The sequence below is a fragment of the Rana temporaria genome, chromosome 5 (genome assembly GCF_905171775.1).
Source record: "Rana temporaria chromosome 5, aRanTem1.1, whole genome shotgun sequence".
Lineage (NCBI taxonomy): Eukaryota > Metazoa > Chordata > Amphibia > Anura > Ranidae > Rana > Rana temporaria.
Window position 1 is genome coordinate 205,122,505 of NC_053493.1, and position 24,065 is coordinate 205,146,569.

General features: G+C 43.6%; 1 protein-coding gene across 2 annotated transcripts in view; it reads right to left on the bottom strand.

The window, feature by feature from the left end:
• Positions 1 to 24,065, bottom strand: part of NFX1 (nuclear transcription factor, X-box binding 1) — a 179,897-nt gene that overhangs the window by 82,235 nt on the left and 73,597 nt on the right. For both annotated transcript variants that reach the window (XM_040353504.1, XM_040353503.1), the window contains exons 8-12: positions 23,290 to 23,389; positions 15,546 to 15,763; positions 15,124 to 15,221; positions 8,873 to 8,903; positions 6,585 to 6,667 (exon numbers count right to left, since the gene is read on the bottom strand). In XM_040353504.1, coding sequence (XP_040209438.1) covers positions 6,585 to 6,667; positions 8,873 to 8,903; positions 15,124 to 15,221; positions 15,546 to 15,763; positions 23,290 to 23,389 — 530 coding nt within the window. The remainder of the gene's footprint in view (positions 1 to 6,584; positions 6,668 to 8,872; positions 8,904 to 15,123; positions 15,222 to 15,545; positions 15,764 to 23,289; positions 23,390 to 24,065) is intronic.

Here is a 24,065-nt window from a genome sequence, read left to right on the forward strand (position 1 = left end):
TAGAAGAAAGGATGAAAGATCCAGAGGGCCGGTACCTCTTTTAAAAGGGAAACTCTGCGAAATGGAATGCACCCTGTCAAATGTCTATTGTCTTAACAGGAATTCAACAAACTGAGACAGGTCTTGGGGGAAGTTAATGTATTTTAAAAAGGGAAGTGTGATTCTGACAGGTGACTTAAATTTTTGCTTGGATCCAAGTATTGATAGTATGTCGCATTGCAGGGGACTAGGAATGGTCAACTGAAAATAATTAAAAATAAATTATATCAGTGTCAATTATTGGACATCTGGAGAGCGCAACACCCTAAATTGCATGATTACACATTCTAGTCACCAGTACATGCGACATACTCAAGGATCGACTACATTATAGTCGAGCATAGGCTAATAGAACTAGTGACCAAAACTAATATATAAAAATATTGGTCAGACCATACTCCTGTTAGAATGGAAATAAGATACTAGGGGCCCAAAGAAACAAATGCATGGAGATTAAATGAAGAATACGGGATACGTTAGAGAAAAAAAAATAAAAAATAAGAAGAAATAGAATAATATTTTATTTTAAAATTTTAAAATAAATGATTAAAAAGATATAACGGAGGCCACCTTATGGGAGGCACACAAAGCATACATCAGGGGAATCCTGATTGAAATAGGATCTAGGAAAAAAAAAGGGGATGTACAGGTACGTTGATATGCATGTTAGTGCAATTCTGTCGACGTATATGTGCAGGAGGCGGTCCTTAAGCGGTTAAAGAGAAAATTGTAATTAATATATATAAAAAAAAACAATATTTTTTGTATGTGGATAAAATATTTGTTTTTTATATCTTTTCATGTAAACAAAAAGTGTCAGAAAGGGCTGTGTCTTCAAGTGGTTAGAAGAGGGGGTGATGTGCAACATAAGCTTCTAAATGTTGTGCCTAAAATGCCAGGACAGTTCAAAACCCCCCCTAATGACCCTCATTTTGGAAAGTAGAGACCCCAAGCTATTTGCTGATAGACATGTTGAGTCCATGGAATATTTTGCCACAAGTTTCAGGAAAAGGTATTTTTGTTTTCTTCTTGTTCCCAAACTTTGGGACAAAAAGCAAGAGCTGCAAAATTCTCAACATGCCTCCCAGCAAATAGCTTAGGGTGTCTACTTTCCAAAATGGGGTCATTTGGGGGGTTTTGTGCCATCTGGGCATTTCCTAAGCAATCACCTAATGGCAGCGATTGGTTTTCAGGGGCCTGGATGCGGTTAGACTTCCAAAAAGTCCCACACATATGGTATCCTCATTCTCAGAAGAAAAAAAAAAATGTAAATTTTATCAAAACAAAATATTCCATGGACTTAAAAAGCCTCTCAGCAAATAGCTGGAAGTGGCTTCTTTCAAAAAAGGGGTCATTGGGGGGGGGGGTGCCATCTTGACATTTCATGGCCTCCAAAACTGATCGATAGTAAGGAATGAAACCACCATTTTACACCCTTAGAAAGCCTGAAGGCGGCGATTGGTTTTCAGGGTCCTGTACGTGGCTAGGCTCCAAATAAGTCTCACATGTGGTATCCCCATACACAGAAGCAGCAGAATGTATTTTGGGGTGTAATTTCACATATGCCCATGGCATATTTGAGCAACATATATTATTTATAGAGATGAGCTTTATGTTCAAGTCGAACACGTTTTCGACAAGAAGAACATTGGCTGATTGCGGCAAATTCGAATACCCGCGGAACACCCTTTTAAAAAGTCTATGGGAGAAATCAAAGTGTTCATTTTAAAGGTTAATATGCAAGTTATTGTTATAAAAAGTGTTTGGGGACCTGGGTCCTGCCCCAGGGGACATGTATCAATCCCAAAAAAAAGTAAAAAAAGGAAGTTTCTTCGGGTGCAGCGATTTTAATAATGCTTAAAGTGAAAATAAAAGTGAAATATTCCTTTACATTTCGTACCTGGGGGCGTCTATAGTATGCCTGTAAAGTAGTGCACGTTGCTTTGGGTCTGGTATGGATATGAAGGGGAACCCTGCGCCATAAAAAAAAACAAAAGTGTGGGGTTCCCCCCAAAAAATTCATACCCTTATCTGAGCACACAGCCTGGCAGGCCTGCAAAAAAAGAGGGGGGGCGAGAGCGTGCATCCCCCCAAAACATAGCAGGCCAAATGCCCTCAACATGGGGAGGATGTCCCATGCTGATGTGGACAAGGGCCTCATCCCCACAACCCTTGCCCGGTGGTTGTGGGGGTCTGCGGGCGGGGGGGCTTATCTGAATCTGGAAGCCCCCTTTAACAAAGGGGACCCCCAATTCCCCTTGAAATGCCCCACCTATATGATTGGTAAGGAGTACATTGTACAACGGATAATGTTAAAAAGAAAATTCACAGGAGAAGGTTTGGGACAAGTCCTTTATTAAAAATAAAAAAATAAATTCCAGCGATGTAATCCCATCTCTCGATGCCAAACAATGATCCATTCTCCACTCAGTCTCCAGCGAGGAACGAAACCCCCGTCACGCGCAAGAGGGGGCGGGGTCACCTTTTCACGTCATTGGGTAACCCCTGGCTTTCTCAAGCTGGGGGTTACCCAATGACATGGACGGGTGACGTTTTTTTCAAAATTGCGCAGGGTTCCTCATAATATCCATACCAGACCTGAAGGGCCCGATATGGAATTTGGGGGGGGGGGGGGGGGGGGGCACGCTTTTTTTTATTTTTTTTGGTTCAGGATTTTCCTTAATACTCATACCAGACCCAAAGAGCCTGGTAATGGACTAAGGGGGAACACGTTTTTTTTTTTTTTTTTTTTTTTTATTACTTTTATCTGCATTGCCGGGACCCTGCAATTCATTATAGCCGCAAGGAACTTTAAATGACTTTTTCCCTTTGAAATGTCATTTTGTGCAGGGACTTTTCTAAGCACAGGAAACATGTGCTACTTTACATGCATACTATAGACACCCCCCCAGGTACGAAATTTAAAGGAATATTTCACTTTTGTTTTACTATAAGCATTATTAAAAATGACTGCACCCGAAAAAACTGAAGTTTTTAAAACATTTCAGATGATGCATGTCCCCTGGGGCAGGACCCGGGTCAAACACTTTCTGACAATAACTTGCATATGAACCTTTAACCACTTAAAGACCTTAGGTGTTTTTCAGATTTGGTGTTTGCAAGACTAAAACAGTTTTTTCTGCTAGAAAATTACTTAAAACCCCCAAACATTATATATATTTTTTTCTTAAAATAGTGGTCATTGCAATACTTTTTGTCACACCGTATTTGCGCAGCGGTCTTACAAGCGCACTTTTTTTGGAAAAAAAAAATCACTTTTTTGAATTTAAAAATAAAACAATAAATTTGGCCCAATTTTTTTATATATTGTGAAAGATAATGTTACGCCGAGTAAAATGATACCCAACATGTCACTCTTAAAAATTGCGCCCGCTCGTGGCATGGCGTCAAACTTTTACCCTTAAAAATCGATAGGCGACGTTTAAAAAATTCTATAGGTTGCATTTTTTGAGCTACAGAGTAGGCCTAGGGCTAGAATTATTGCTCTCGCTCTAACGATCGCGCTGATACCTCACTTGTGCGATTTGAACACAGTTTTCATATGTGGGCGCTACTCGCGTATGCGTTCGCTTCTGCGCGCGAGCTCATCGGGACGGGGCGCTTTAAAAAAAATTATTTTTGTTTTCTTATTTATATTCCTTTTTACACAAAAAAATGTATCACTTTTATTCCTATTATAAGGAATGTAAACATCGCTTGTAATAGAAAAAAGCATGACAGGTCCTCTTAAATATGAGATCTGGGGTCAAAAATACCTCAGATCTCAAATTTAGACTATAATGCAAAATAAAATAAAAAAAAGAATTTTTTGTTTTGAAAATGTCATTTTTTCAAAATGACCAAAAAAAAAAAATGTTTCTTTAAGAGGCTGGGCGGGACTGACGTTTTGACGTCACTTCCGCCCAGCAGAGCTATGGGGACGGGTTAGGGGATTTTTCCTTCAGTCCCGTCCCCAGTCAGCTGCCGAACGGTCCCGATAGCCTCCGCCGCTACCGACGGCTACGGTAAGCGGCGGGGGGTGCGGGAGGCGATCTCGCGTACCTGTACGTGTCTGCCTTTCTGCGGGTGGGGGGTCCGATTGGCGGCGGTCCGTTTGTCTGTGGGAGCTACCTGAGATGAGGGGGCGGCCATTAGTTTCTGGCCACCCCCTAGCAGTCGCTCCTGGGCAGTCCGATGCTTACTCTGCCTGTGTAATGTAAACACAGGCAGGAGGAAGTGATGTCACACTCCGAGGCGGTCTTTTTGACCGGAGCTCTAGGAGAGTAGACATCCACAGTAAGTTGCACCAACAGTACACTGACACAGTACACATAGGCACACAATCCACCCCCCAGTCACAGGGTCACTGACTGCAGTGATCATTTATTTACTGATCACTGCATTTAGTGACATTTGTGACTTTACAAAGTGTCAAGGCAGTTAGCCTTAGGCCCCTTTAGGTCCAGGGTAGTCCCCCCGCCCCCTAATAAAGGTTTAACCCCTCGATGCCCCCCCCAGTTAACCCTTTCACCCCCTATTGACAGTAAACAAGACAACTTTTTGTAAAATTTTTTTTTTTAATCACTTGGGACAAAAAAAATATTCAATGGGCTCAACATGCCTCTCAGCCATTTCCTTGGGAGTGTCTACTTTCCAAAATGGGGTCACGGGGGGGGGGGGGGGGGGGGGTGTACTGCCCTGTCATTTTAGCACCTCAAGAAATGATGGGCAGTCATAAATTAAAAGCTGTGTAAATTCCAGAAAATGAATGTACCCTAGTTTGTAGACGCTATAACTTTTGCGAAAACCAATATACGCTTATTGACATTTTTTTTACTAAAGACATGTGGCTGAATACATTTTGGCCTAAAATTGAGTTTATTAGAATTTTCTTAACAAAAAGTAGAAAATATAATTATTTTAAAAATTTTCGGTCTTTTTCCGTTTATATCACCAAAAATAAAAATCGCAGAGGCAATCAAATACCATCAAAAGAAAGCCAATTTTTGGGTACAATATAGCATGACCGCGCAATTACCATTTAATGCAGCGCAGTGCCAAATTGTAAAAACACCTTGGGTCTAGAGCTGCACGATTCTGGGAAAAATGAGAATTACGATTCTTTTGCTTAGAATGAAGATCACGATTCTCTAAAACTTTTTTTATTTGACTGTGGTAATATTCATAATATATATTATAAGGGACAGTGTTTGCCGGTATTTTAAGTCCACTCCTCACATGCCCCCCTGATACTCCAGTTTCCTCCAACTCCAAGAGCATGCTGGCAGGTTAGCTCCTGTCTACATTGGACTTGTGTATGTGAGTTTGGGACTAGAGTGTAAGCTCCATGAGATCAGGGACTGATGAGAAATGTACTGTATGCAAATTGTTGGTGCTGTATAAATACTAATAACATTACTATTATTTATTATTATTAATATCTAGCAATTGGGGCACATGGAAATGCCAATTGAAGGTTTTAAGGGGGGGGGGTTGTATTCGACATAGTACATACATGTGTCTTGTAAAGATTTTGGATATTCTAGGATCAGGGAACATGGACAAGCTAATAAGTGTCAGAAAGGTTCTGCTTTAGCATGATTAGAATGGTTGCATTACACATAATGGGGTAAATGTGTATTTCTAGGGTCACAAAGTTCCTCAGGCATTGGAGTGAATAAAGCATGTAAAGGTGTTGTCTTAGGACAGGGGTCACCTGGCTGGGGGTCACAAGACATCCCGGGGTGACATTGCAGGAGATGCAGATACCCAAAGGCAGTACACGGCTCTTACCATCCAGAGCGGCGCCTTCAGCACCTCCGACAGCAGCGGTGGCTTTTTCCCACTGGTCGAGAAGTGTGGTGGTACCGCCCACGCCCAGGCATCACGCCGTATCTCCGATAACGGACGTCAGTTCCGATTGCCGACGTCAGTTCCTTTATCCGCCATTTGCGTTCCACTCTGGTTACGTGGAACCAGCGGCGACACAAGAATCACGCGATTCTCTCCGCGATTAATCGTGCAGCTTTACTTGGGTCCTTAACCTGCATATTGGTCCGGGTCTTAAGTGGTTTAAGGGTGTTCCGCGGCTTTTCGAATTTGTCACGAACAGCCAATGTTATAGTTGAACTCAGTCTTTTTCTGTTTATAACCGCAAAAAAATAAAAAACGCAGAAGCAAATACCATCAAAAGAAAAAAAGGAGACAAATTTCATGACCACACAATTACCAGTTAAAGCAGCGCCAAATTGTAAAAAGTGCTCCGGTCATTGAGCAGCCAAATCATCTGGGGCTGAAGTGGTTAAATGCAAGCCTCCAAAGTAGATTTCGTTGATGAGAAAAAAGTAAAATAAAAAAATAAGCCATGCATACTAGACAGACAACTCTTGGATCAAAAGAAGAAAAAACATTTACTGCAATATAACCCCCAGGTATAAAAAGGGAATTCCTAAATTTCTGTTCTCAACAGATAAATACAGTTTACATTAAGATCCAACACAGGAAAAAAGATTTTTTTTTTTTTTTTTTTTAGATAATAAACTTACCACACAGCAAATTTCACTGCATTTATGTCTCCCACACTGGCGTTTCTTGTTGCAACGCTTGTCACAAATGAAGGTAAAGTCTCCTACAATGAAAATTTTCAATAAATTAAAAGGCCTGGGTGTCCAATGTTTTTTCTTCAAAATGATAAAATATCAGAATCCTGTTCTATTGTTAACATCCCAACTAATATACATTTAGAAACACATCAGTCCGGCAGACACACATTCTTGCCAAAAACTTTGACAAACTAAAAAAAATGGATTTCCTGCAGGCCATCTGTAATTATTACATCACAGCAATGGCTCAAAAAACAAATCAGCTTGTGGGATGCTTCTCAATGGATAGTTAGTCATCACAGCAGGTAAATCCTGCTCAGCAACTGGCATGCACCATACAGTGTACAGCCAAATTCAGAAAGCTCCAAAAGGGTGCAGAGCCAAAATTCATAACAAGATACATATTTGAGGAGGATTAAAAAAAATAAAAAAAAAAAAAGATAACCAGAAATAGATTCTAAAGCTAAAACAAGTTTGAGAAAAAAAATGTTTTTGGGCTATTCAAACATCTCGGTGGATGGAGCATCGGACTGATGCTACATCTGTCCCCCGGCGACTCTGCACCCGAGTACAGAGTCACCAAACATCGCTGATGGCTCGGTTCTCACTCCTCCCCGAGCAGAGCGATGCAGACTGTCATTTAGCATCACTTCTGCTCTACTTCTTCCGCGCTCATTGGACCTCCGAGCTGTGGAAGGGCTGGGAATGGCTGTCTCAGCGTCTTAATTTAACTGGTAAATTAGTTCACACTGCTGATCCTCTATGCTTTGTATGTGGACTGTCTCTGGGTGTCCTCACATCCAGAGCAAGGCTATGGAGCCTGCTCTGGTCTTGATGACCTCAGGACCCTAGATCACTAGAGTGCAGAAGTTGTAGGGACTAGTCTAGCTGCGGAGGATCAGGTGAAATGCATTTATTTTTATTGTTTCTCTAGATCAGGGGTCCCCAAATGTTCTAAACAAAGGGCCTTATGGTCTTTTCAGGGGCCGGACTAGAACAATACCCCATTATTGATGCCAGTGGGAGGCATAGCGCACCTTTTATGGTGTCAGTGGAAGGAATTGTTGGCAACAGGAATTATGTTGCCAGTAGATGGAAAAGTGCTCCAAGGAACAGATAAATGCAAGCAAATGGCCGCATCCAGCCCCCAAGCCGCAGTTTGAAGACCGCTGCTCTAAACTATCAATTAACCCTTGCAGTGCAGGAGAATTTTTTATTTGCCCGGAGAAATTAAAGTCTGTTTTTGTTGGTTAATAATTATATATAATAAATGGAAGCCAATGTGCTTTATTTATGACATGAATACTTCCAATGGGGTAAACACTTTAAAAGCAGCTCCTATGAACTGTATATACGCTTCAATTCACCTATTAAAATCTTTTAATTCTACTTTCAAAAGTGTGACTGTGGAATAAAGAGGAACAAATAGCTTCCACAAATAGTGTGAAAAACATTAATGTATAACTTTGTTAAGTGCAATTTGAAAGAGCAGGCATTCTGAACTTTAGTTCTATAAAAAAAGGCAGGAGAAATGCAAGAACAGCATGCTAGAACTTCTAAAGCTACAGTGTTAAGGGACATACTGTAGCAGAGCCTGCTAAAATAAAAGTTTACAGAAATTGTTGCCAAATACAACCAGTTAACAAAAAAATCAGTACATTATTAGTGAACAAAAAAAATTCTGCTCAGGCCTGTCTACCAGGATTCAGGCATTCCCTCACTGGATGCAATCACCTTGCCTTATGCATAGCATGCAGCACAGCAAAGACATATCTGCTTTTATTTCTGCACATCTAGGCAATAACCCGTCTCACACAACAAATGTCAGTTTCTCACAGGTTTTGGAATGCAAAATAATGGTGCAATTGTCATAACTGTAAATAAAACCCCCTACACCCTAACAGGTATGAGCTTGGTAGAGTCTGAACTTGGTCCAAACCCACTTTGGTAGAACTTGTGGGAAGCCGTCACATGATTACATCCCCACCATCTCAGCCAGTCATTGCCAAGACATTGACCAAACAATGGTCACAAGACCAAATCAGTTTAGGACGTTGATCAAAAATGGGCATGTGGTCACATTAGGTCAATGCCGTCATGAGCATCCTCGCCACTTTGCATACAAAGAATACCCTGGCCATAGTAGATTGGGCTCATGGGTATGCAATAGTGGATGTAACCAAGTATATCCACCCTGGTCTTGCATGTTAACATCCATTTTGATTTCTTACCTTCATTCTGTATCAGCACACAGGGGACTTCCTGTGAAAAAGCGACATGATTCTAAATGTTATAGAAACCTTGAACAAGTAAACTACTGTACTTAAGAAAAAAAAAAAGAAAAGAAAAAAAAAAAAGGTCAATACTATTTACTTAAAAAGGTCTATAATAACCTGCCAGTAAGCAACAGGTATTTTCATAAATTGAACATTTTAAAGCTTCCGTTTTTCTACAGATGCAAGCAGTAACTTCATATTGGGGAGACCTTAACTTGCATAAAATACATTTAACATTGTAATATGCCTTTGCCCAACATGTTCAATGGCACTTAACTCCGTAAATATTTTAAAATAAAACAGATCCCAATGAGACCACATTTTACTATTTTCATTATGCATTAAACGTTCACACATTTGAACAAAACATAACACCATACAAAAATGTTCCTTCATGACAGTCCATGCAAACAAGAACATATGAAATATACTTTCTGTATGTGAAAAATGTGGAATGACCTGCATTGTAGAGTTGTGCCAGGTGTCTATAGCCTATCCAATATAAAATGAACTGTAGTTTTTAATACCATCTCTAAGCAGATATGACCACCCTGTCTGAGAAATCACCCGACAATTCTACACCCCACAAACATTTCGTAAGCTAGCATTGGCAAATCTATTGGTGTACATCAGGGTAGGCAATCTTTCAAAAGCTGAGATTTCTTTCAAAAGCACAATTTCCAACATCCACACTTCAAGGTCTTGTGGAGAGCCTTCCCAAACAAGTGAAATCTGTTATAGCTGCAAAAAAGGAGGGGATAGGCAATTCCATGCTGATTTTCATAGTTCTGGAATGGAATTTCAGAGCCAGGAGTACCAACAGGGTACGCCAAAAGGAGAATCAGGGAAGTCCAACCTAGGGATTGAGGGCTGCATGTGGCCCAAGATGGCTATGAATGCGACAAAACACAAAATTGTAAACTTATCAAAAAAGCTTGAATTTTTAGGGAATTTTTATTTATTTATTTTTACAAAAAAAATTGTTTACACTTGAACACATGCGACTGAAGAAATTTTTTAGCATCCGTTTACTGGGCATTTAAAGTGGTTGTAAATCCTTCCAACACACTTTATGCTACAGGTAAGCCTATAATAAGGCTTACCTGTAGCTACCATGGATATCTCTGACTGCATGTGCCAAAGTCATCGGCACATGCGCACTGAAGCAATAGCATGTCGTACCGTTGCTTTGGTTAGACGTGCCATTACCAGCAGCACCCGCATGCATGTGCCAGAGCAACTACATTGCGGCTCCGGCCAATCACAGCACCGGAGCCTGGGATACCAGGAAGTAACTCTGGGAGAGATGTCACCGCTAGAGGGGGGAGAACGATAACCGCTGCTTCGATCTCAGGCAAGCAATTCATAATGAGCTAGTATGCTATGCATACTAGCTCATAATGCCTTTGTCTTGCAGGGCGTTCCCCCCCCCCCCCCCCACAGCATTTACAACCACTAAGTTTTAGCTTCCCATAGAAAAATTTCCCACTCTCCACAATCCCTTCTTATTCAGGTAATCAATTTTCAGCATCACCTATATTTGTGAGCAACTATTTAAGGATGAAGCACACAAAGGGCAAAATTAGAACCAAAATATCCAATGAGCACCTTGAGAATTGCTACTACATCCGTCAAACCAGATATTGATGCTTTAGTCAAATATCCCACTAGCTTTAGGTTGCCCTTTTACTTTTATAATAAAAAATATTACCAAAAAAATGCAGTTATCTAGATCAGCGATCCATTAACTTGTAATCTGCCAGACTCCCTGCTCATCGGTAGGGATGAGCTTCGAGTTGAACTCATGTTCGATTCGAACATTGCCTGTTTGGCGAACAATTTGGGGTGTATACGGCAAATTCGAAAAGCCGCGGAACACCCTGTAAAAGTTTATGGGAGAAATCTAAAGTGCTAATTTTAAAGGCCAATATGCAAGTCATTGTCCTAAAAAGTGTTTGGGGACCTGGGTCCTGCCCCAGGGGACATGTATCAAAGCGAAAAAAAATTTTTTAAAAGCGGACGTTTTTTTCCAGGAGCAGCGATTTTAATAATGCTTAAAGTGAAGTGAAACAATAAAAAGTGAAATATTAATTTAAATTTCGTACGGGGGGAGATGTATAGTATATGCCTGTGAAATAGCACTTGTTTCCCGTGCTTAGAACTGTCCCTGCACAAAGTGTTATTTCTGAAGAAAAAAAAAATAAGAAAATGATTTAAAATCACTTGCGGCTATAATGAATTGTCATCTCCCGGCAATGGAGTTCCCCCAAAAATGCAGACCCCTTATCCGAGCACGCAACCTGGCTGGCCGAGAGAGCTCCCCCTCCTGAACCGTACCAGGCCACATGCAAGAACAGAGGTGGTAATCCACTCTTGACCTCTGCTCCAACGCTGTTGGTATCCTGCGACGGGTGATCTCCTCTCCGCCGGGGTCCAGCGATAAGATTTCCTCTTCATCCAGGTCCGGGATCCAGCAATGAGATGTCCATCCAGCGCAGAGCATCACCTGCCTCCACCGGAGACAGCCTGGGAATGACGCGGCTTCAGCCAGTGACAGCTCTTATGTAGGCGAGGGCAGGGCCACCCGTCACGCGACCCCGTCCCCCTCTGACGCAAGGGAGGGCCCAGGCTTCCCCAGTGACGTGCGGGTGACCCCGTCCCCCTCGGATGTAACGCAGAGCAGATCACCCGTCGCAGGATACCGACAGCGTTGGAGCGGAGACCAAGAGTGGATTACCACCGCTGTATTTTTTATTTATTTATTTTTAATAAAAGGACTTTCTCCACGGCGTGTGCGTGTTTTTTTTTAACAATTCTTTACACTTTTTGTGAAATGGTAATGTACAATGAACCCCATTACCAATTCACATGGGGGGGACATGGTGCTTTGAGGGGTCACAGACCCCCAAAGCATCCTTCCAATGTTAAGGGCATGTGGCTTGGTATGGTTCAGGAGGGGAGGTGCTCTCTCATCCCCCCTCTTTTCCTGCGGCTGCGAGCCAACAATTCATTATAGCCGCGAGTGATTTTAAATTATGTTTTTTTCCCCTTTAGAAATGACACTTTGTGCAGGGACAGTTCCAAGCAAGGGAAACAAGCGCTACTTCACTGGCATACTAAACCCCCACCCTGCTACGAAATATAAAGGAATATTTGATTTTTTTTGTTTCACTTTAAGCATTATTAAATTCACTGCTCCCGAAAAAAAACTGCCATTTTTTTAAAAAAAAAATTTGCATTGATACATGTCCACTGGGGCAGGACCCAGGTCCCCGAACACTTTTTAGGACAATAACGTGCATATTAGCCTTTAAAATTATCACTTTAGATTTCAAAGGTTTGAGTCCCATAGACTTTAACAGGGTTCTAAAGTTCACACAAACTTTTGGTCTGTTCGCAGGTTCTGGTGCGAACCGAATGGGGGGGGGGGGGGGGTGTTCGGCTCATTTCTACTCATCAGTTATCCTTATTGTTGGAGTATTTTAGGTGTGGCCCAAGACAATGCCTCATCTTCCAATGTGGCCCCCACAAAGGTCAAAGTGTTAAGACACCTCCGATTAAAACTTATTTGCATTATGTAATACCTATAAAAAACAAAAACAGGGCTCTCTCCATGCTTCTCTCCCAGTAAGCATTCTTTGCTGGGTTGGCAAGCTGTGAGGTTGTTCCGGTCAATAATTAAGTGTACTGTTTGACAGCGGACCTTATTAGGTTTGTTTTGTGGATCTCATAATCAGGGACCTCCATCCCAGTATATCCCTTCTGGCTGATCCACCGGCATCTTGATCTTTGGAATAATTTCTCAACGGGATGAACATCCCAAACTTGCATTAATTGTACACCCCGATGCCCTTCTTTGACTGGCAACCTCATTGCTTGAACCCAGCGTGTGGTGTATATTTTCAATTCTTTTAAAACGTATCCAATGAAATATTCATCATCCTTTATAATACATGAACTAATTGTCCTTCTCTACACACCCCTGAAGAAGTTATTCTGAAACGTGTCGGGTGTAAAGAAGGTTCTTCTTGTAATTACCTATATGGTGATAACCATTGGAATTGTGTATTTTAATTTAAGGTTTCATTTTTTTGATAAACATGTACAATTGTGAATAAAACCCCTTTTTTTTACTCTCAATATCCTGTATATTTTGGAATACTATTAGTCCACCCAGGGGAACCCGCTTTTTCTTTTCTCCCAGTAAAACAATCAACATTTTTCCCTTACTGAAACATGGCTGTCACCTTCTGATCCACCTTCTTAGCCATTTCCAAAAGAGGTACTAAGGTTACATACACCCTAAGGGCCCTTTCACATGTACGGACCATATGTCCGCATTTTCATCCGTCCCTTTGCGGATGAAAACGGGACATACATGGGTCGCTATGTGATTACGGGTGTCAGCGGATGAACATCCGCATTTGCAGACGGAAGAAATCCTATTTTTGTTCCGTCTGCAGGATCGGATGAACACGGACATACGGTCCGTGTTCATCCGATCCCCCATAGGGGAGAGCGGAGGAAACACAGGGCGGTCCCTGCACAGTGTGCGGCGACCGCCCTGTCAGCTGCCAGCTCTGCGGGGATTTTACGGAGGATCCCCGTTGAGCTTTGCGGACACACGGAGCGGATCATTACTGATCCGCTCCGTGTGAAAGGGCTCTAAAACCTTGCAACAGGGCTAGTGATGCAATGGGTGTCCTGGGTCACCATAGTGCTACTCAAAACTTCATTCCTTCTTCAAAATGCATGTCTACTACTTCTGCTCCTTTTAATGGGTACTGCCCTTTACCAATAACCTAGCCCAGATTTACAGTCTCAAGACAACTTTACCCCTAGCTTCCACTTCTGACCTTACCACAATAGTTCATAGTGAAATGTAGCACCATCATCTCATCTTTAGAGGAGCAATCTTTCTACATCATTTAACACAATCTGCAAGCAGACTACACCCAGATGAACCCGTCTACACCTGTTCAGTTTCTGTGTTATAAAATTTCCAGCTGTTTCAGCAATCTTTTCTTAATGAGAGGTAGTTAAAACCTAACCTAGAGAAAAAAAAAAAAAAAAAGTTTCCCTTTCTACTCTCTCCAAACTACTACCCGATTATTACCTGTTCATCCCACCTACGTCACACATTTGCTGCACTACCATCTCCAACTCCGAACCTCCACTTGCAAATTATCAAATACACCAACTGAAAAATCACCCTACTACTTTTCACCAACATTAATCTGCCACACCCCTGCCAATCAATTCACTGGTTATTAATCAATCTGGGAATAAAAATAATGTTACAATGCTTGGCTTGCTACAACTCATCCTTCACATGTCCAAACAATCTCACCCTATAAATGTTTGTTACTCCGTAATAAACTTGTACCTGCCACAATTAATGACATCTCCTTTGCCTAAAGCACTTGGTGTGCTGACTTCTCATGTTGGAAACTTGTTTAAATCTTTTCTCCTTTATGTATCCATTTTGCTTGCCTATTGCAATCTGCACCCCTAGATTATCTGTTGCACAGCATTGTGCAAATCTTACACACCGGGCAGGCTCTGTTGGAGTCTGCCTGGTTAGTGGGGAATCTGTCCTCTGAGCAGGCAGATGGTTGGTCCGTCTGCTCCACTTATACAAAGTAGACACAGCTCGCTCTCCTCTATAGGCAGTTGGATGTAAACGGACCGCTTGTCCATTTACAGCCGACCGCCATCCACTCTGATCTGCCAGGTGGATGGGGAAAGATTTCCATCCATCGGTTTTTAGCAGACTGGATCGGATGTCAGAAGGTGCAAAAACAGACATCTGTTTACATCCACCGCACCATTGGGGAGACTAGAAGGTCCCATTAGGTACACCTGAAAAACAGGTGGGACCGGTCCCCTAGTGTGAAAGGGGCCTTTATAAAGAATTATAAACAAGAGGAATTTTAATAGTAAAAAAAACAAAAAAAAACACACACACTTTCTGAAAGCTATAATGCAGCATTTCTGAAAACACGCAACCTCCTACTTCACTCATCAATATATAGTTGCATTTTCCCGTTTGAATTCTCCTCCCACCACATGGCAGATTCACTATTAGTACAATGCTTCTTACCTGCAACAATCAAAGACTACACAAATTTATATATTACTATGGACTGTCTGCATTTTGATTTTGCACAAAATTACAAAGTAAAGTAGATCGACAAACTGCATACCTTTGTTCTGAAGCCACACCGGCAAGATATATTAGATGTGCGAGTGCAGGGGCCACATTCTCCTTCATGACAGAGGTTCTCACATGTGTGAATGAAATCTAGATGATGAAAAATAAAAATTCTCTGCATTAACAGCTTGGGAAAACACCATTTTTAAATCAAAAACACAAAAAAGCCTCATCAGTTTTGACCTGTGTGGGTGAGGAGAGACACCGATATACATTTCTTAAAATTATTAATTTGCACGTATAGTCAAGGGCTTTGTAAAATTCCTGCTTGATGTACTATATACATTTGAGATCTAGCTCATTCTACAACTGCTCTGAGATAGTGTTTGCATTTAGCCTTTTAGTACAACAAAAATGTTAGTACTAAGAATAGCACCTTTGGGTGTATAGAACGTGAAACCTGGTCCTACTTACCATGAGAACCACAAGGAAGGGGCTTGCCACAGGTCTTCCCACAAGATGGTATGGGATCTGTGCACGTTTTTCGGTCCACACAACCTAGATCCAGCAATTTACTTAAAGGAGTTTGTCCACATGGACAGAAACGTACAATTTGAGGAAGTCGAGGACAAGGCTGGCAAGGCTGTGGGTGGCAATCTTCATTACATCCATGTTTACCACAGTTTAGTTTTCTGGGTTCAGCAAATAGAGATTGAAAGAAGAAAAAAAAAAAAAAAACATTAAAACTTTATACATTTAGTAAGCACAGGGAAAACAGAAAAGGGGCTCATGTACATGGGTGCAGAGACCTCTACAGATTGCAGAGCCATTTATGCATCCAAAGCAGCATGGTGCTGCCTGCAGGCAGCCTAGGTCATTAAAAGCAGCAAGGTCTGTACAGACCATATGCGTCCGAGGCTGTGCACCCATTCCTGCACACTTGGCGAATCCAGATGTGTGGGCAAGTTCCTACATACACACGCTGCTCTGAATGCATAAACAAAACTACTATTCATGCTATATAGGCCACTACACCGGTTTTTCAAGCTACAATAGCACATAAAAGTTACAATTTGCTATACCATCTAAACAGTTTCTACCCAATAAACTGGCATAAGCACTTTATCACTTCCGCTCTCATATCACAGCTCTCAAGCCGTTCCTAGATAGCAGAGACTATAAACCGTAAACCTGTATAGAAATTGACTATCTTTAGAGTTACAGAGTCCCTGTGCATTCACAGTGGTGCGATTTTAGATGCAACTTAAGCAGCACAGAATTGCAAAAGAAAAAAAAAAAAAACGCGCATTATTTTTAATGGTGTCCATTCACATCAATGTTACTCAACACAGTGATTTTGAAAAAAAAAAAATGTTCCTGTACTAATTTGCCATTCTAGTCCTATTTTGGCACCATACAAATTGTACAAGCCTTATTCAAGCTGCATCCAAGCAGTACTATGCAAATCGCACTAAAACTTGGATCAGAATCATATCACAGCAGTGTAAATCTAGTCTAATGCCTAGTACACACGATCAGTTTTCCTGACAGGATAAGCGCGATGTGAGGTTTTTGAAGTCATGAAAAGCAACCATGTGTGCTCCATCACACTTTTTCTGTCAGTTATCCTGCCAAGAAAAGATTGAGAGCAGGATCTCAATTTGTCTGTATGCAATTATGACGCGCAAAAAAGCAAAATTCTCTGCCTATTGAACTTCACTGATCTCGGCTCGTCGTACGTCACAGAGTTTTTGATGTTCGGAATTTCAGCCAAGATTTGAGTGACCGTGTGTATGCAAGACGATTGAGACATTTTCCTGCTGAAAAAAAAAAAAATAGGATTTTTTGTACTCACCGTAAAATCCTTTTCTCTGAAGTCCATGGACGGACACAGCTCCTTAAATCTTGACAAGTGGGTTATGTTCCCTGTTTACAGGAGAGGACTAGGCAGAAACATGTTAAATAGTTAAATACATGTTACATTAACAGAGTTGAACAGCCCCGCCCAGGGGGCGGTCCCTCCAGACATAACCCTCCTCACTGCAGCTTGCAGCCTCAGTTCGTAACAAGCAGTACAAACCTAAAAAGGAGGGGTGGGAGCTGTGTCCGTCCATGGACTTCAGAGAAAAGGATTTTACGGTGAGTACAAAAAATCCTATTTTCTCTTATCGTCCATGGACGGACACAGCTCCTTAAATCTTGACAAGTGGGACGTCCCCAAGCAGTGTCAAAAAACGAGGGGTGGGAAATATATCAGTAAAAACAATTTTAACTTCACCCCAAAACAAGCAGAGCTCCTCAACGGAGGAGGTGCAACTTTAAACAGCCGCCGGCAAAAACTAGCGGCTGAAAAAAACATCATAAGATGCACTCACAGCAACCATGTAAATTCTGGAAAAAGCGTGAACGGACGAGCAAATCGCCGCCTCGCACACCTGTGAGACCGACGCATGATGTCGGGAAAAAAAAAAAAAAAAAAAAAAAAAACCCAGGAAGCACCAATTGCCCTGGTCGAAAGTGCCGTGACCGGAAAGGGGGGCCCGCCCTTAGGAGCATAGGCCTGTATGACGGCCTGCCCGATCCACCGAGAAATGGTGGTCGACGAGACCGCCAGGCCCTTTTGTGGACCAGACACCTGACACAAAAGAGAGTCAGAAGCTCCGAAATGGAGCCGTAGTAGGCTGGTATACCCGCAAAGCGCGTACCACGCCTAAAGTATGAAAGGCCGAAACCTCCTTCGGAAGAAGGGAAGGTCGCGGGCGCACCATCACCTAATCCTTATGGGGGATCAAGCATGGCGGCTTGCAAGACAAGACCGCCAACTCAGAAACCCCTCTAACAGAGGTAAAGGCCACTAAAGGGGCCACCTTCTGAGATAGTGTCAAGAGAAAATCTCTGATGTTTCCAAAAGGAAGGTTCCTGAAGAACCGAGAGCACCAGAGTCAAAACTCATGGGGGAAGAGATGGGCCAAGAGGGGAAAGTATATGACAAACCCCTTGCGCACAAAAAAAGGGGACCCACCAGGGAACGGGCCGCAAAAAGGCCACTAAAAGAACACAGCCAAGGCTGAAATCTGCCCCCAAACGGTGCTTTAAGCAATTTTTAGATCCAATCCAAGCTTTAAAAACAGCAGGACCCTGGACATTGAAAGTACGCCCGTGGACGTCACTCCATCCCTTCGCACCAAGAGAGGTGCGACGGTAGATCCTCCGGAAGAAGACTACGGTGCCCTGTTGAGATGACCGAGTCAGACAGACCCTGGTCACCTAAAGTCTGGCTTCCAATAACCATGTTAAGCAAGTCAGTGACTGTACAACAGGAGGAAGTATGGGACCTTGAGACAGGAACCTCCTGCCCTGGCAATCGCCAGGGTGCCTCCGCTACCAGGCGCCCGATATCAGCGTACCAAGGACGCCGAGATTAATCTGGAGCGATTAGAATCATCGGGATCTCCTCAGCATCCACTCTGTGGAGCGGCCGAGGAAGCAATTACCATGGAGGAATGGCAAAAAATCACCGATACAGACAACACAGGGCCACCAGCGCGACTGACGCGTCTGTACAAGATCACTAGACCTGGCCACTAACTGACACCCTTGCGGCGGAGACAAGCTGCCAGGAGATCCATGCCATGTGAGGCTCACCTCCTGCAAGGGAGCCGAAACACCCCAAGCACAAAGACCAGTCGCCCTGGTCCAGCATCTGGCGACTCCAGTAGTCTGCCTGCCGGCATACCTGATGGTAGACTGAAGCCACGGCCGTGGCGTTGTCCGGCTGAAACCAGATTGGTCGACCACAAGGAGAAGCATAGCCTGATCGCCTAAAATAGTAGGACAATGAACAGTAGACAGCACCTGGTATTCCCAGGCGGTCTTCCACCAGGCACTAGCCAGGCCCGACCCTGGGTAGCTACCGAGACCAGACACATTCAAGGAGGTGTGGTCATAGGTCCACGCAAGTCCAGCGACTCAGGGCCGACTGGACCCCCCAGTTTTGTGAACCTCCAGGTTCACAACCCGTGAGCTGGCATTCGTCGTAAACACCGACCACCGGAAGGAAGGAACAACTTCCCGGACCGAAGAGTCGGGAATCTCTGTCACCAACTCAGAGAGACTCTGACTAGGTGGCGCACAGGAATCTAATGATTTCAGAGACAAGAGATTTTTACCACCTGGACAGTAGTTCCACTGGAAAACCAGGGTGTGGAACTGGGCATACAGTACCACCTTGAAGGAGGCTACCCACAGACCCTGAACCAGCAGGCGCCCGGAGAGAAGACCGATTGCGTGATGCCAATACCTTCTCCGCAGACTGAAGAGTCTGCAATTTCTCCAGGGGAAGAAGGACCTTTGCCACTGAGGAGTCTGGATCAACACTAGATACTCCAACGCTGAGTCGGAACCTAGCATGCCCATAATTTGAACCCTGGGTCGCACACATGTAGGGCAGGCTTGCTGCCACTGAGCTACACTTTCTGGCCTAAACGTTTAACATCCACCCGAATCTTCGGAGGGTCTGAATGGGAATAACCCATCCACTAGGTCGGAGACAGAAGCTGCTCTCAGAAGAAAGTCGTCAAAGTAGCCAATGAGGCAAAGCCTCGCTGTCCCAACAAAATTCAAATAAGTGCGAGCTCCTAGCTGAAAACCCATGGTGCTGACGCCAGATCAAAAGGGAGGGCCACAGGCTGACAGAGACCCTTCTCTCATCACGAAGCACAGAAAAAAACACTGTGACATGTGCAAAACGGGACATGCATGTATGCGTCCCTGATGTCCGAGGACGTCAGGACATCCCCCGGATGAAGCGCAGCTACCACCGAACAAATGGATTCCATGCGGAACTACCCGACGTTCACAAAGGTATTTAGGGCCTGAGGCCCATAGAAAACCCCAAAACTCTCGTCCTGCAGGAAAGGTAAAATTACCTTGCAGCTTAGCAAATCCCACACTGCCCAAGGCAGACCGACGTGCCGGGAGGGGAAGACACAAGGACAGAACTTTGTTCTGTGGATAGGAGGAAACCCTATCTAGTACTCCGAAGAGACCACCTCGCAGACCCACTAGTCGGAGAGCAGGGAGGTTTCACTGAATTGTGAACCTGCAAGCCGCCCCTCCCACCTAGAGACAGGGAGGGAAGGCTATATACATTGGCAGGATTTGGGTGCCGGCGTGATCGGCTTATGCACCCAGGGACAGATTAGTCCCCCAGCTGGGCCTTTGACGGCCTGGGAGGGTTGCCCCTAAATAATACACACACATAGTGTGTATGTATATTATGTAGGTGTATGCACACATGTCTTTGGAGGAAACCGGAGTACCCGGAGGAAACCCACACAGACACAGGGAGCGACAATGCAAGCTCCAGGCAGATTGGCGTCAGTGTGCAGATTGGCGTCAGTGTGCAGATTCGAACCAATGACTCTTTTGCTGCCAAGTAATGGAGTTAAGCACTACACCACCGTGTGCATAAAACCATTCTGAAACAGACGCCCTGGATAACAAGGGCGCAGCATTCAATGAAGCATCACAGACCTATATGAGGCCCTGGACCAGCTGGTCCGCTAGGCTAATAACCTCAGGAGAGAGTCGGTGCTCCTCCACTGTCTGGTGCAAAATGCTCACTCTGTGAGTTGTATACAGCACTAGGGGTCAGGACTACTCCAAGATGGCCGCCGAGCGTTCAGAACGCGGCCACAGGAAAAAGGCCAGCACAATGTAAGCTGCGCCATAGCGTGGCTACGACAAAATGGGCGCCAATGGGAGTCTTCAATGTAATTGAAAAATCTCCCAAAAAATAGCGCCAGCGACCACTGAGACCCCAGTGTAGTGGCCACAATAGGCCGCAGCATGGTAAACATGGAACGGGTCAGTACTTCGGATCTTCTATCAGTCAGATCCATACAAGTAGGGGTTCCCGCCCGGCGGTGAGGGACTACAAAAGCCCTCAGTGGCTTTTCTCATTCCGCATCTCAGAAATTATCAAAGAAGGGCACAGAAGGAAAAAACCTACACAGCGGTCTGATTTGTGTGATCCAAAAAAGACCGAGCCCTCAGCGGAAACCCAGCTGCACTATGCAGCTTAGGAGAGTCCCTTGCAGCAGTAAAAAGCGCACCCATAAATGCCTTATTCTGCCTTTTTTTTTTTAACTAGGTACCTAGTCCATGGCTCCATAACAGAGCATTCCCCAGGGGATAACGGGGGAAGGGGGCACTCTTTTACCGCCCGCCCGCAGTCCACCCCCACCCTGGCACAACTGTGTCCAGGACTAACAATAAAAACTCTGTGGGAATCACAGGTGCTAACACCTGCTGCCACCACCAGCATGTGGGGAAGGACCCAGATACTGACTCCAATATTTACATATAGTGTGTATTATAATATGCACACCTGTCCATACAAATAGACAAAAGCTCCTAGAGCCCTATTCAGGGCCTCTCACCCACTTGCTGCGCTGACCAGGGGTAACCAGGGGACTCCCTCAGGAGGAGACTGCACAGCGCTGCCTGTGAGGAAAAGAACCGTGAGGTAACTTTTGCAGGGACCTGTGTTTAAACAGGAAAAGCCTCATAGGGCTGTTTTATTTAAGGATAAGACACAGATACAGCATAAAAAGCAAAACCATTACAGGTGTCACCAATCAGTCAGCGTCTGCTGAAGTATAATCATAAACATCTGTGCTCATCACAGGGCTTTTTACCTCACAGGAAAGCCCAATACAAAAAAGAAAAAACACAGGCCAGATAACACAGTCCCCTCAGGAAGGCCCCCTCCCCCCTGACAGCGGCAATGTTAGCAATGCAGCAAGGGAAAGGAGCAGGGAAGTAAGGGGAAGGGACCCCCGAACCCCAGGAATGCCCAGCTGTACCAACCCACCGAAGCAGGAGGGACTGTACTTACCCGTCCGAGCGAGGACTCGCTGACGCATTCCTGACAGACCTACAACCGCAATGGAGGTAGCTGTCGGCCCGGTCCACTGTGATTGAGGCAACACCACAGCTCAGTCATATGTGGACCTCGGAGCAAAGCTCACCGGCCACCTCAGGAGTCATGAGGTATGGCGTGGCAGACCAAGCCTCTTTGCAAAGGTGTGCCCACGCTTGCTGGTCGGACTGAGTAGACTACAAGGATCTATAATATCCAGCCTGTCTCTCAGCCAACAGTTGAAAGAAGATTCTTCAAGAAAAAGTAAAGTAAAATAAAATAAAATAAAATTTCTCCTCAGGGCGCTGGGCCCAAAGGGAGCCATACGTCCTTCTCCTTTGCTAGGCAGAACGAAACTGAGGCTGCAAGCTGCAGTGAGGAGGGTTATGTCTGGAGGGACCGCCCCCTGGGCGGGGCTGTTCAACTCTGTTAATGTAACATGTATTTAACTATTTAACATGTTTCTGCCTAGTCCTCTCCTGTAAACAGGGAACATAACCCACTTGTCAAGATTTAAGGAGCTGTGTCCGTCCATGGACGATAAGAGAAATATGGTTTTCCTGTCGGAAAAACTGATCGTGTGTACGAAGCATTAGTCTGACATCAACCTGCCTTTCAGGACTTGCTTGAATTTTTTTTCTAGTCGCTGATGGTTCACGTCAAAGAATAGCAAAGATAGCAGTCAGGCAAATAAATAATTACAGCCCATCTGTAAAAACGAAAGACGTTATTTTATCTAGACTAGACTATTTAATGGGGGATGCAAAAAGCAAGTGCAACTAAAGTGGCCTCCCTTGTAATTTTAGCTTTTAAAAAAAAAAAAAATTAAAATGTAAAAGTCTACATAAAACCAAGCAAAATTTGAAAGTGAATTGATAACGCTTTCTAAAGAAACAACTCATCTGCTTATTTTGCGACAGTTATAAAATATAACCGACCTAAAAGTAAAATCCCTTCACTACTTTGGATTGTATGCACATGTGACATAGTAAAAAAAACACCTTTTTTTTTTTTTAAAGGAACCTACTCCCACTTCCTCAATTCTTACCTAAGCGAGCATGACATTCTCTTGTTATTTGCGCTGCAGACTTGTTTTTTTAAAGGTCTTTAAATGCCCTTTTTGCATTGAAAAACACCCAATGCTGCCATTAATCCTTTCTTAAATGTGGCAGGGAGATTTGCAGTACAAAATGCATAATATTCTGCCAATAACTTGCTTGATCCTAACACATAACTTCTCTTACATGGCTTCAGATAAACAATCAGGACGTGGCACCTAGCAGTTTAGCTTACTTGCCACAGTTCTTCTGACAGGAGAAGTTTCCAAAGCCATCATAGTTATCCTTGTCTGTTCCACATGGCACATCTCTTGAGTTTCCACCACAGTAGCAAGCTAGAAGATGTATATTAAAAAAAAAAAATAGATAACAACATTTTCTGGAAAAACTCAAGTACAAATCAAATCCAACAACTGGAAAAGGTGATTTTTTTTCCCACACTGCCACACAGCAAGATAGCTGGGAAATAGACTAGAATAATGTGCCATTCGCTGCAGGTGAATTTTCCTGGTGCATGCATTTGAAATGATCAATTCACCTGTAGTGAAGGTTTCATGAATAATCTAACCTAGAGTTAATAATTGTTCCTAACACTACTGCTGTGTCTTGTTTTGGGATGAAGGGAACAACTCTTCATAGGAAACGTAGAAGATGGTGGGATCCACTAACTACTGATGGTATTTGTGCATCCATTGTCATGTCAGAGTCAAAAATTACTCTGAGACTTTTGACTTTGGTGCTTGGGGTGATTGTCCCAGAATGGGTGGTGGTGTCCAGGTAGTCCTGGCCAGTTTCTTTCGGTTTGCATGGAGTTGGAGTTCTGTTTTTGCTCCATTGAGTTTGAGGTAACTCTCCGTCATCCAGTTGTCTGAGTGAGGCATTTTTCTATAACAAGCAGGGCAATACATTGCATAGACAATGGGGTGTGACAGAAGATGCTAGCGGGAACTATCAAGTCCTTTATGTGCTACCACAGTGGCCAAGTAGTAAGCACTTCCACCTGGTAGCACT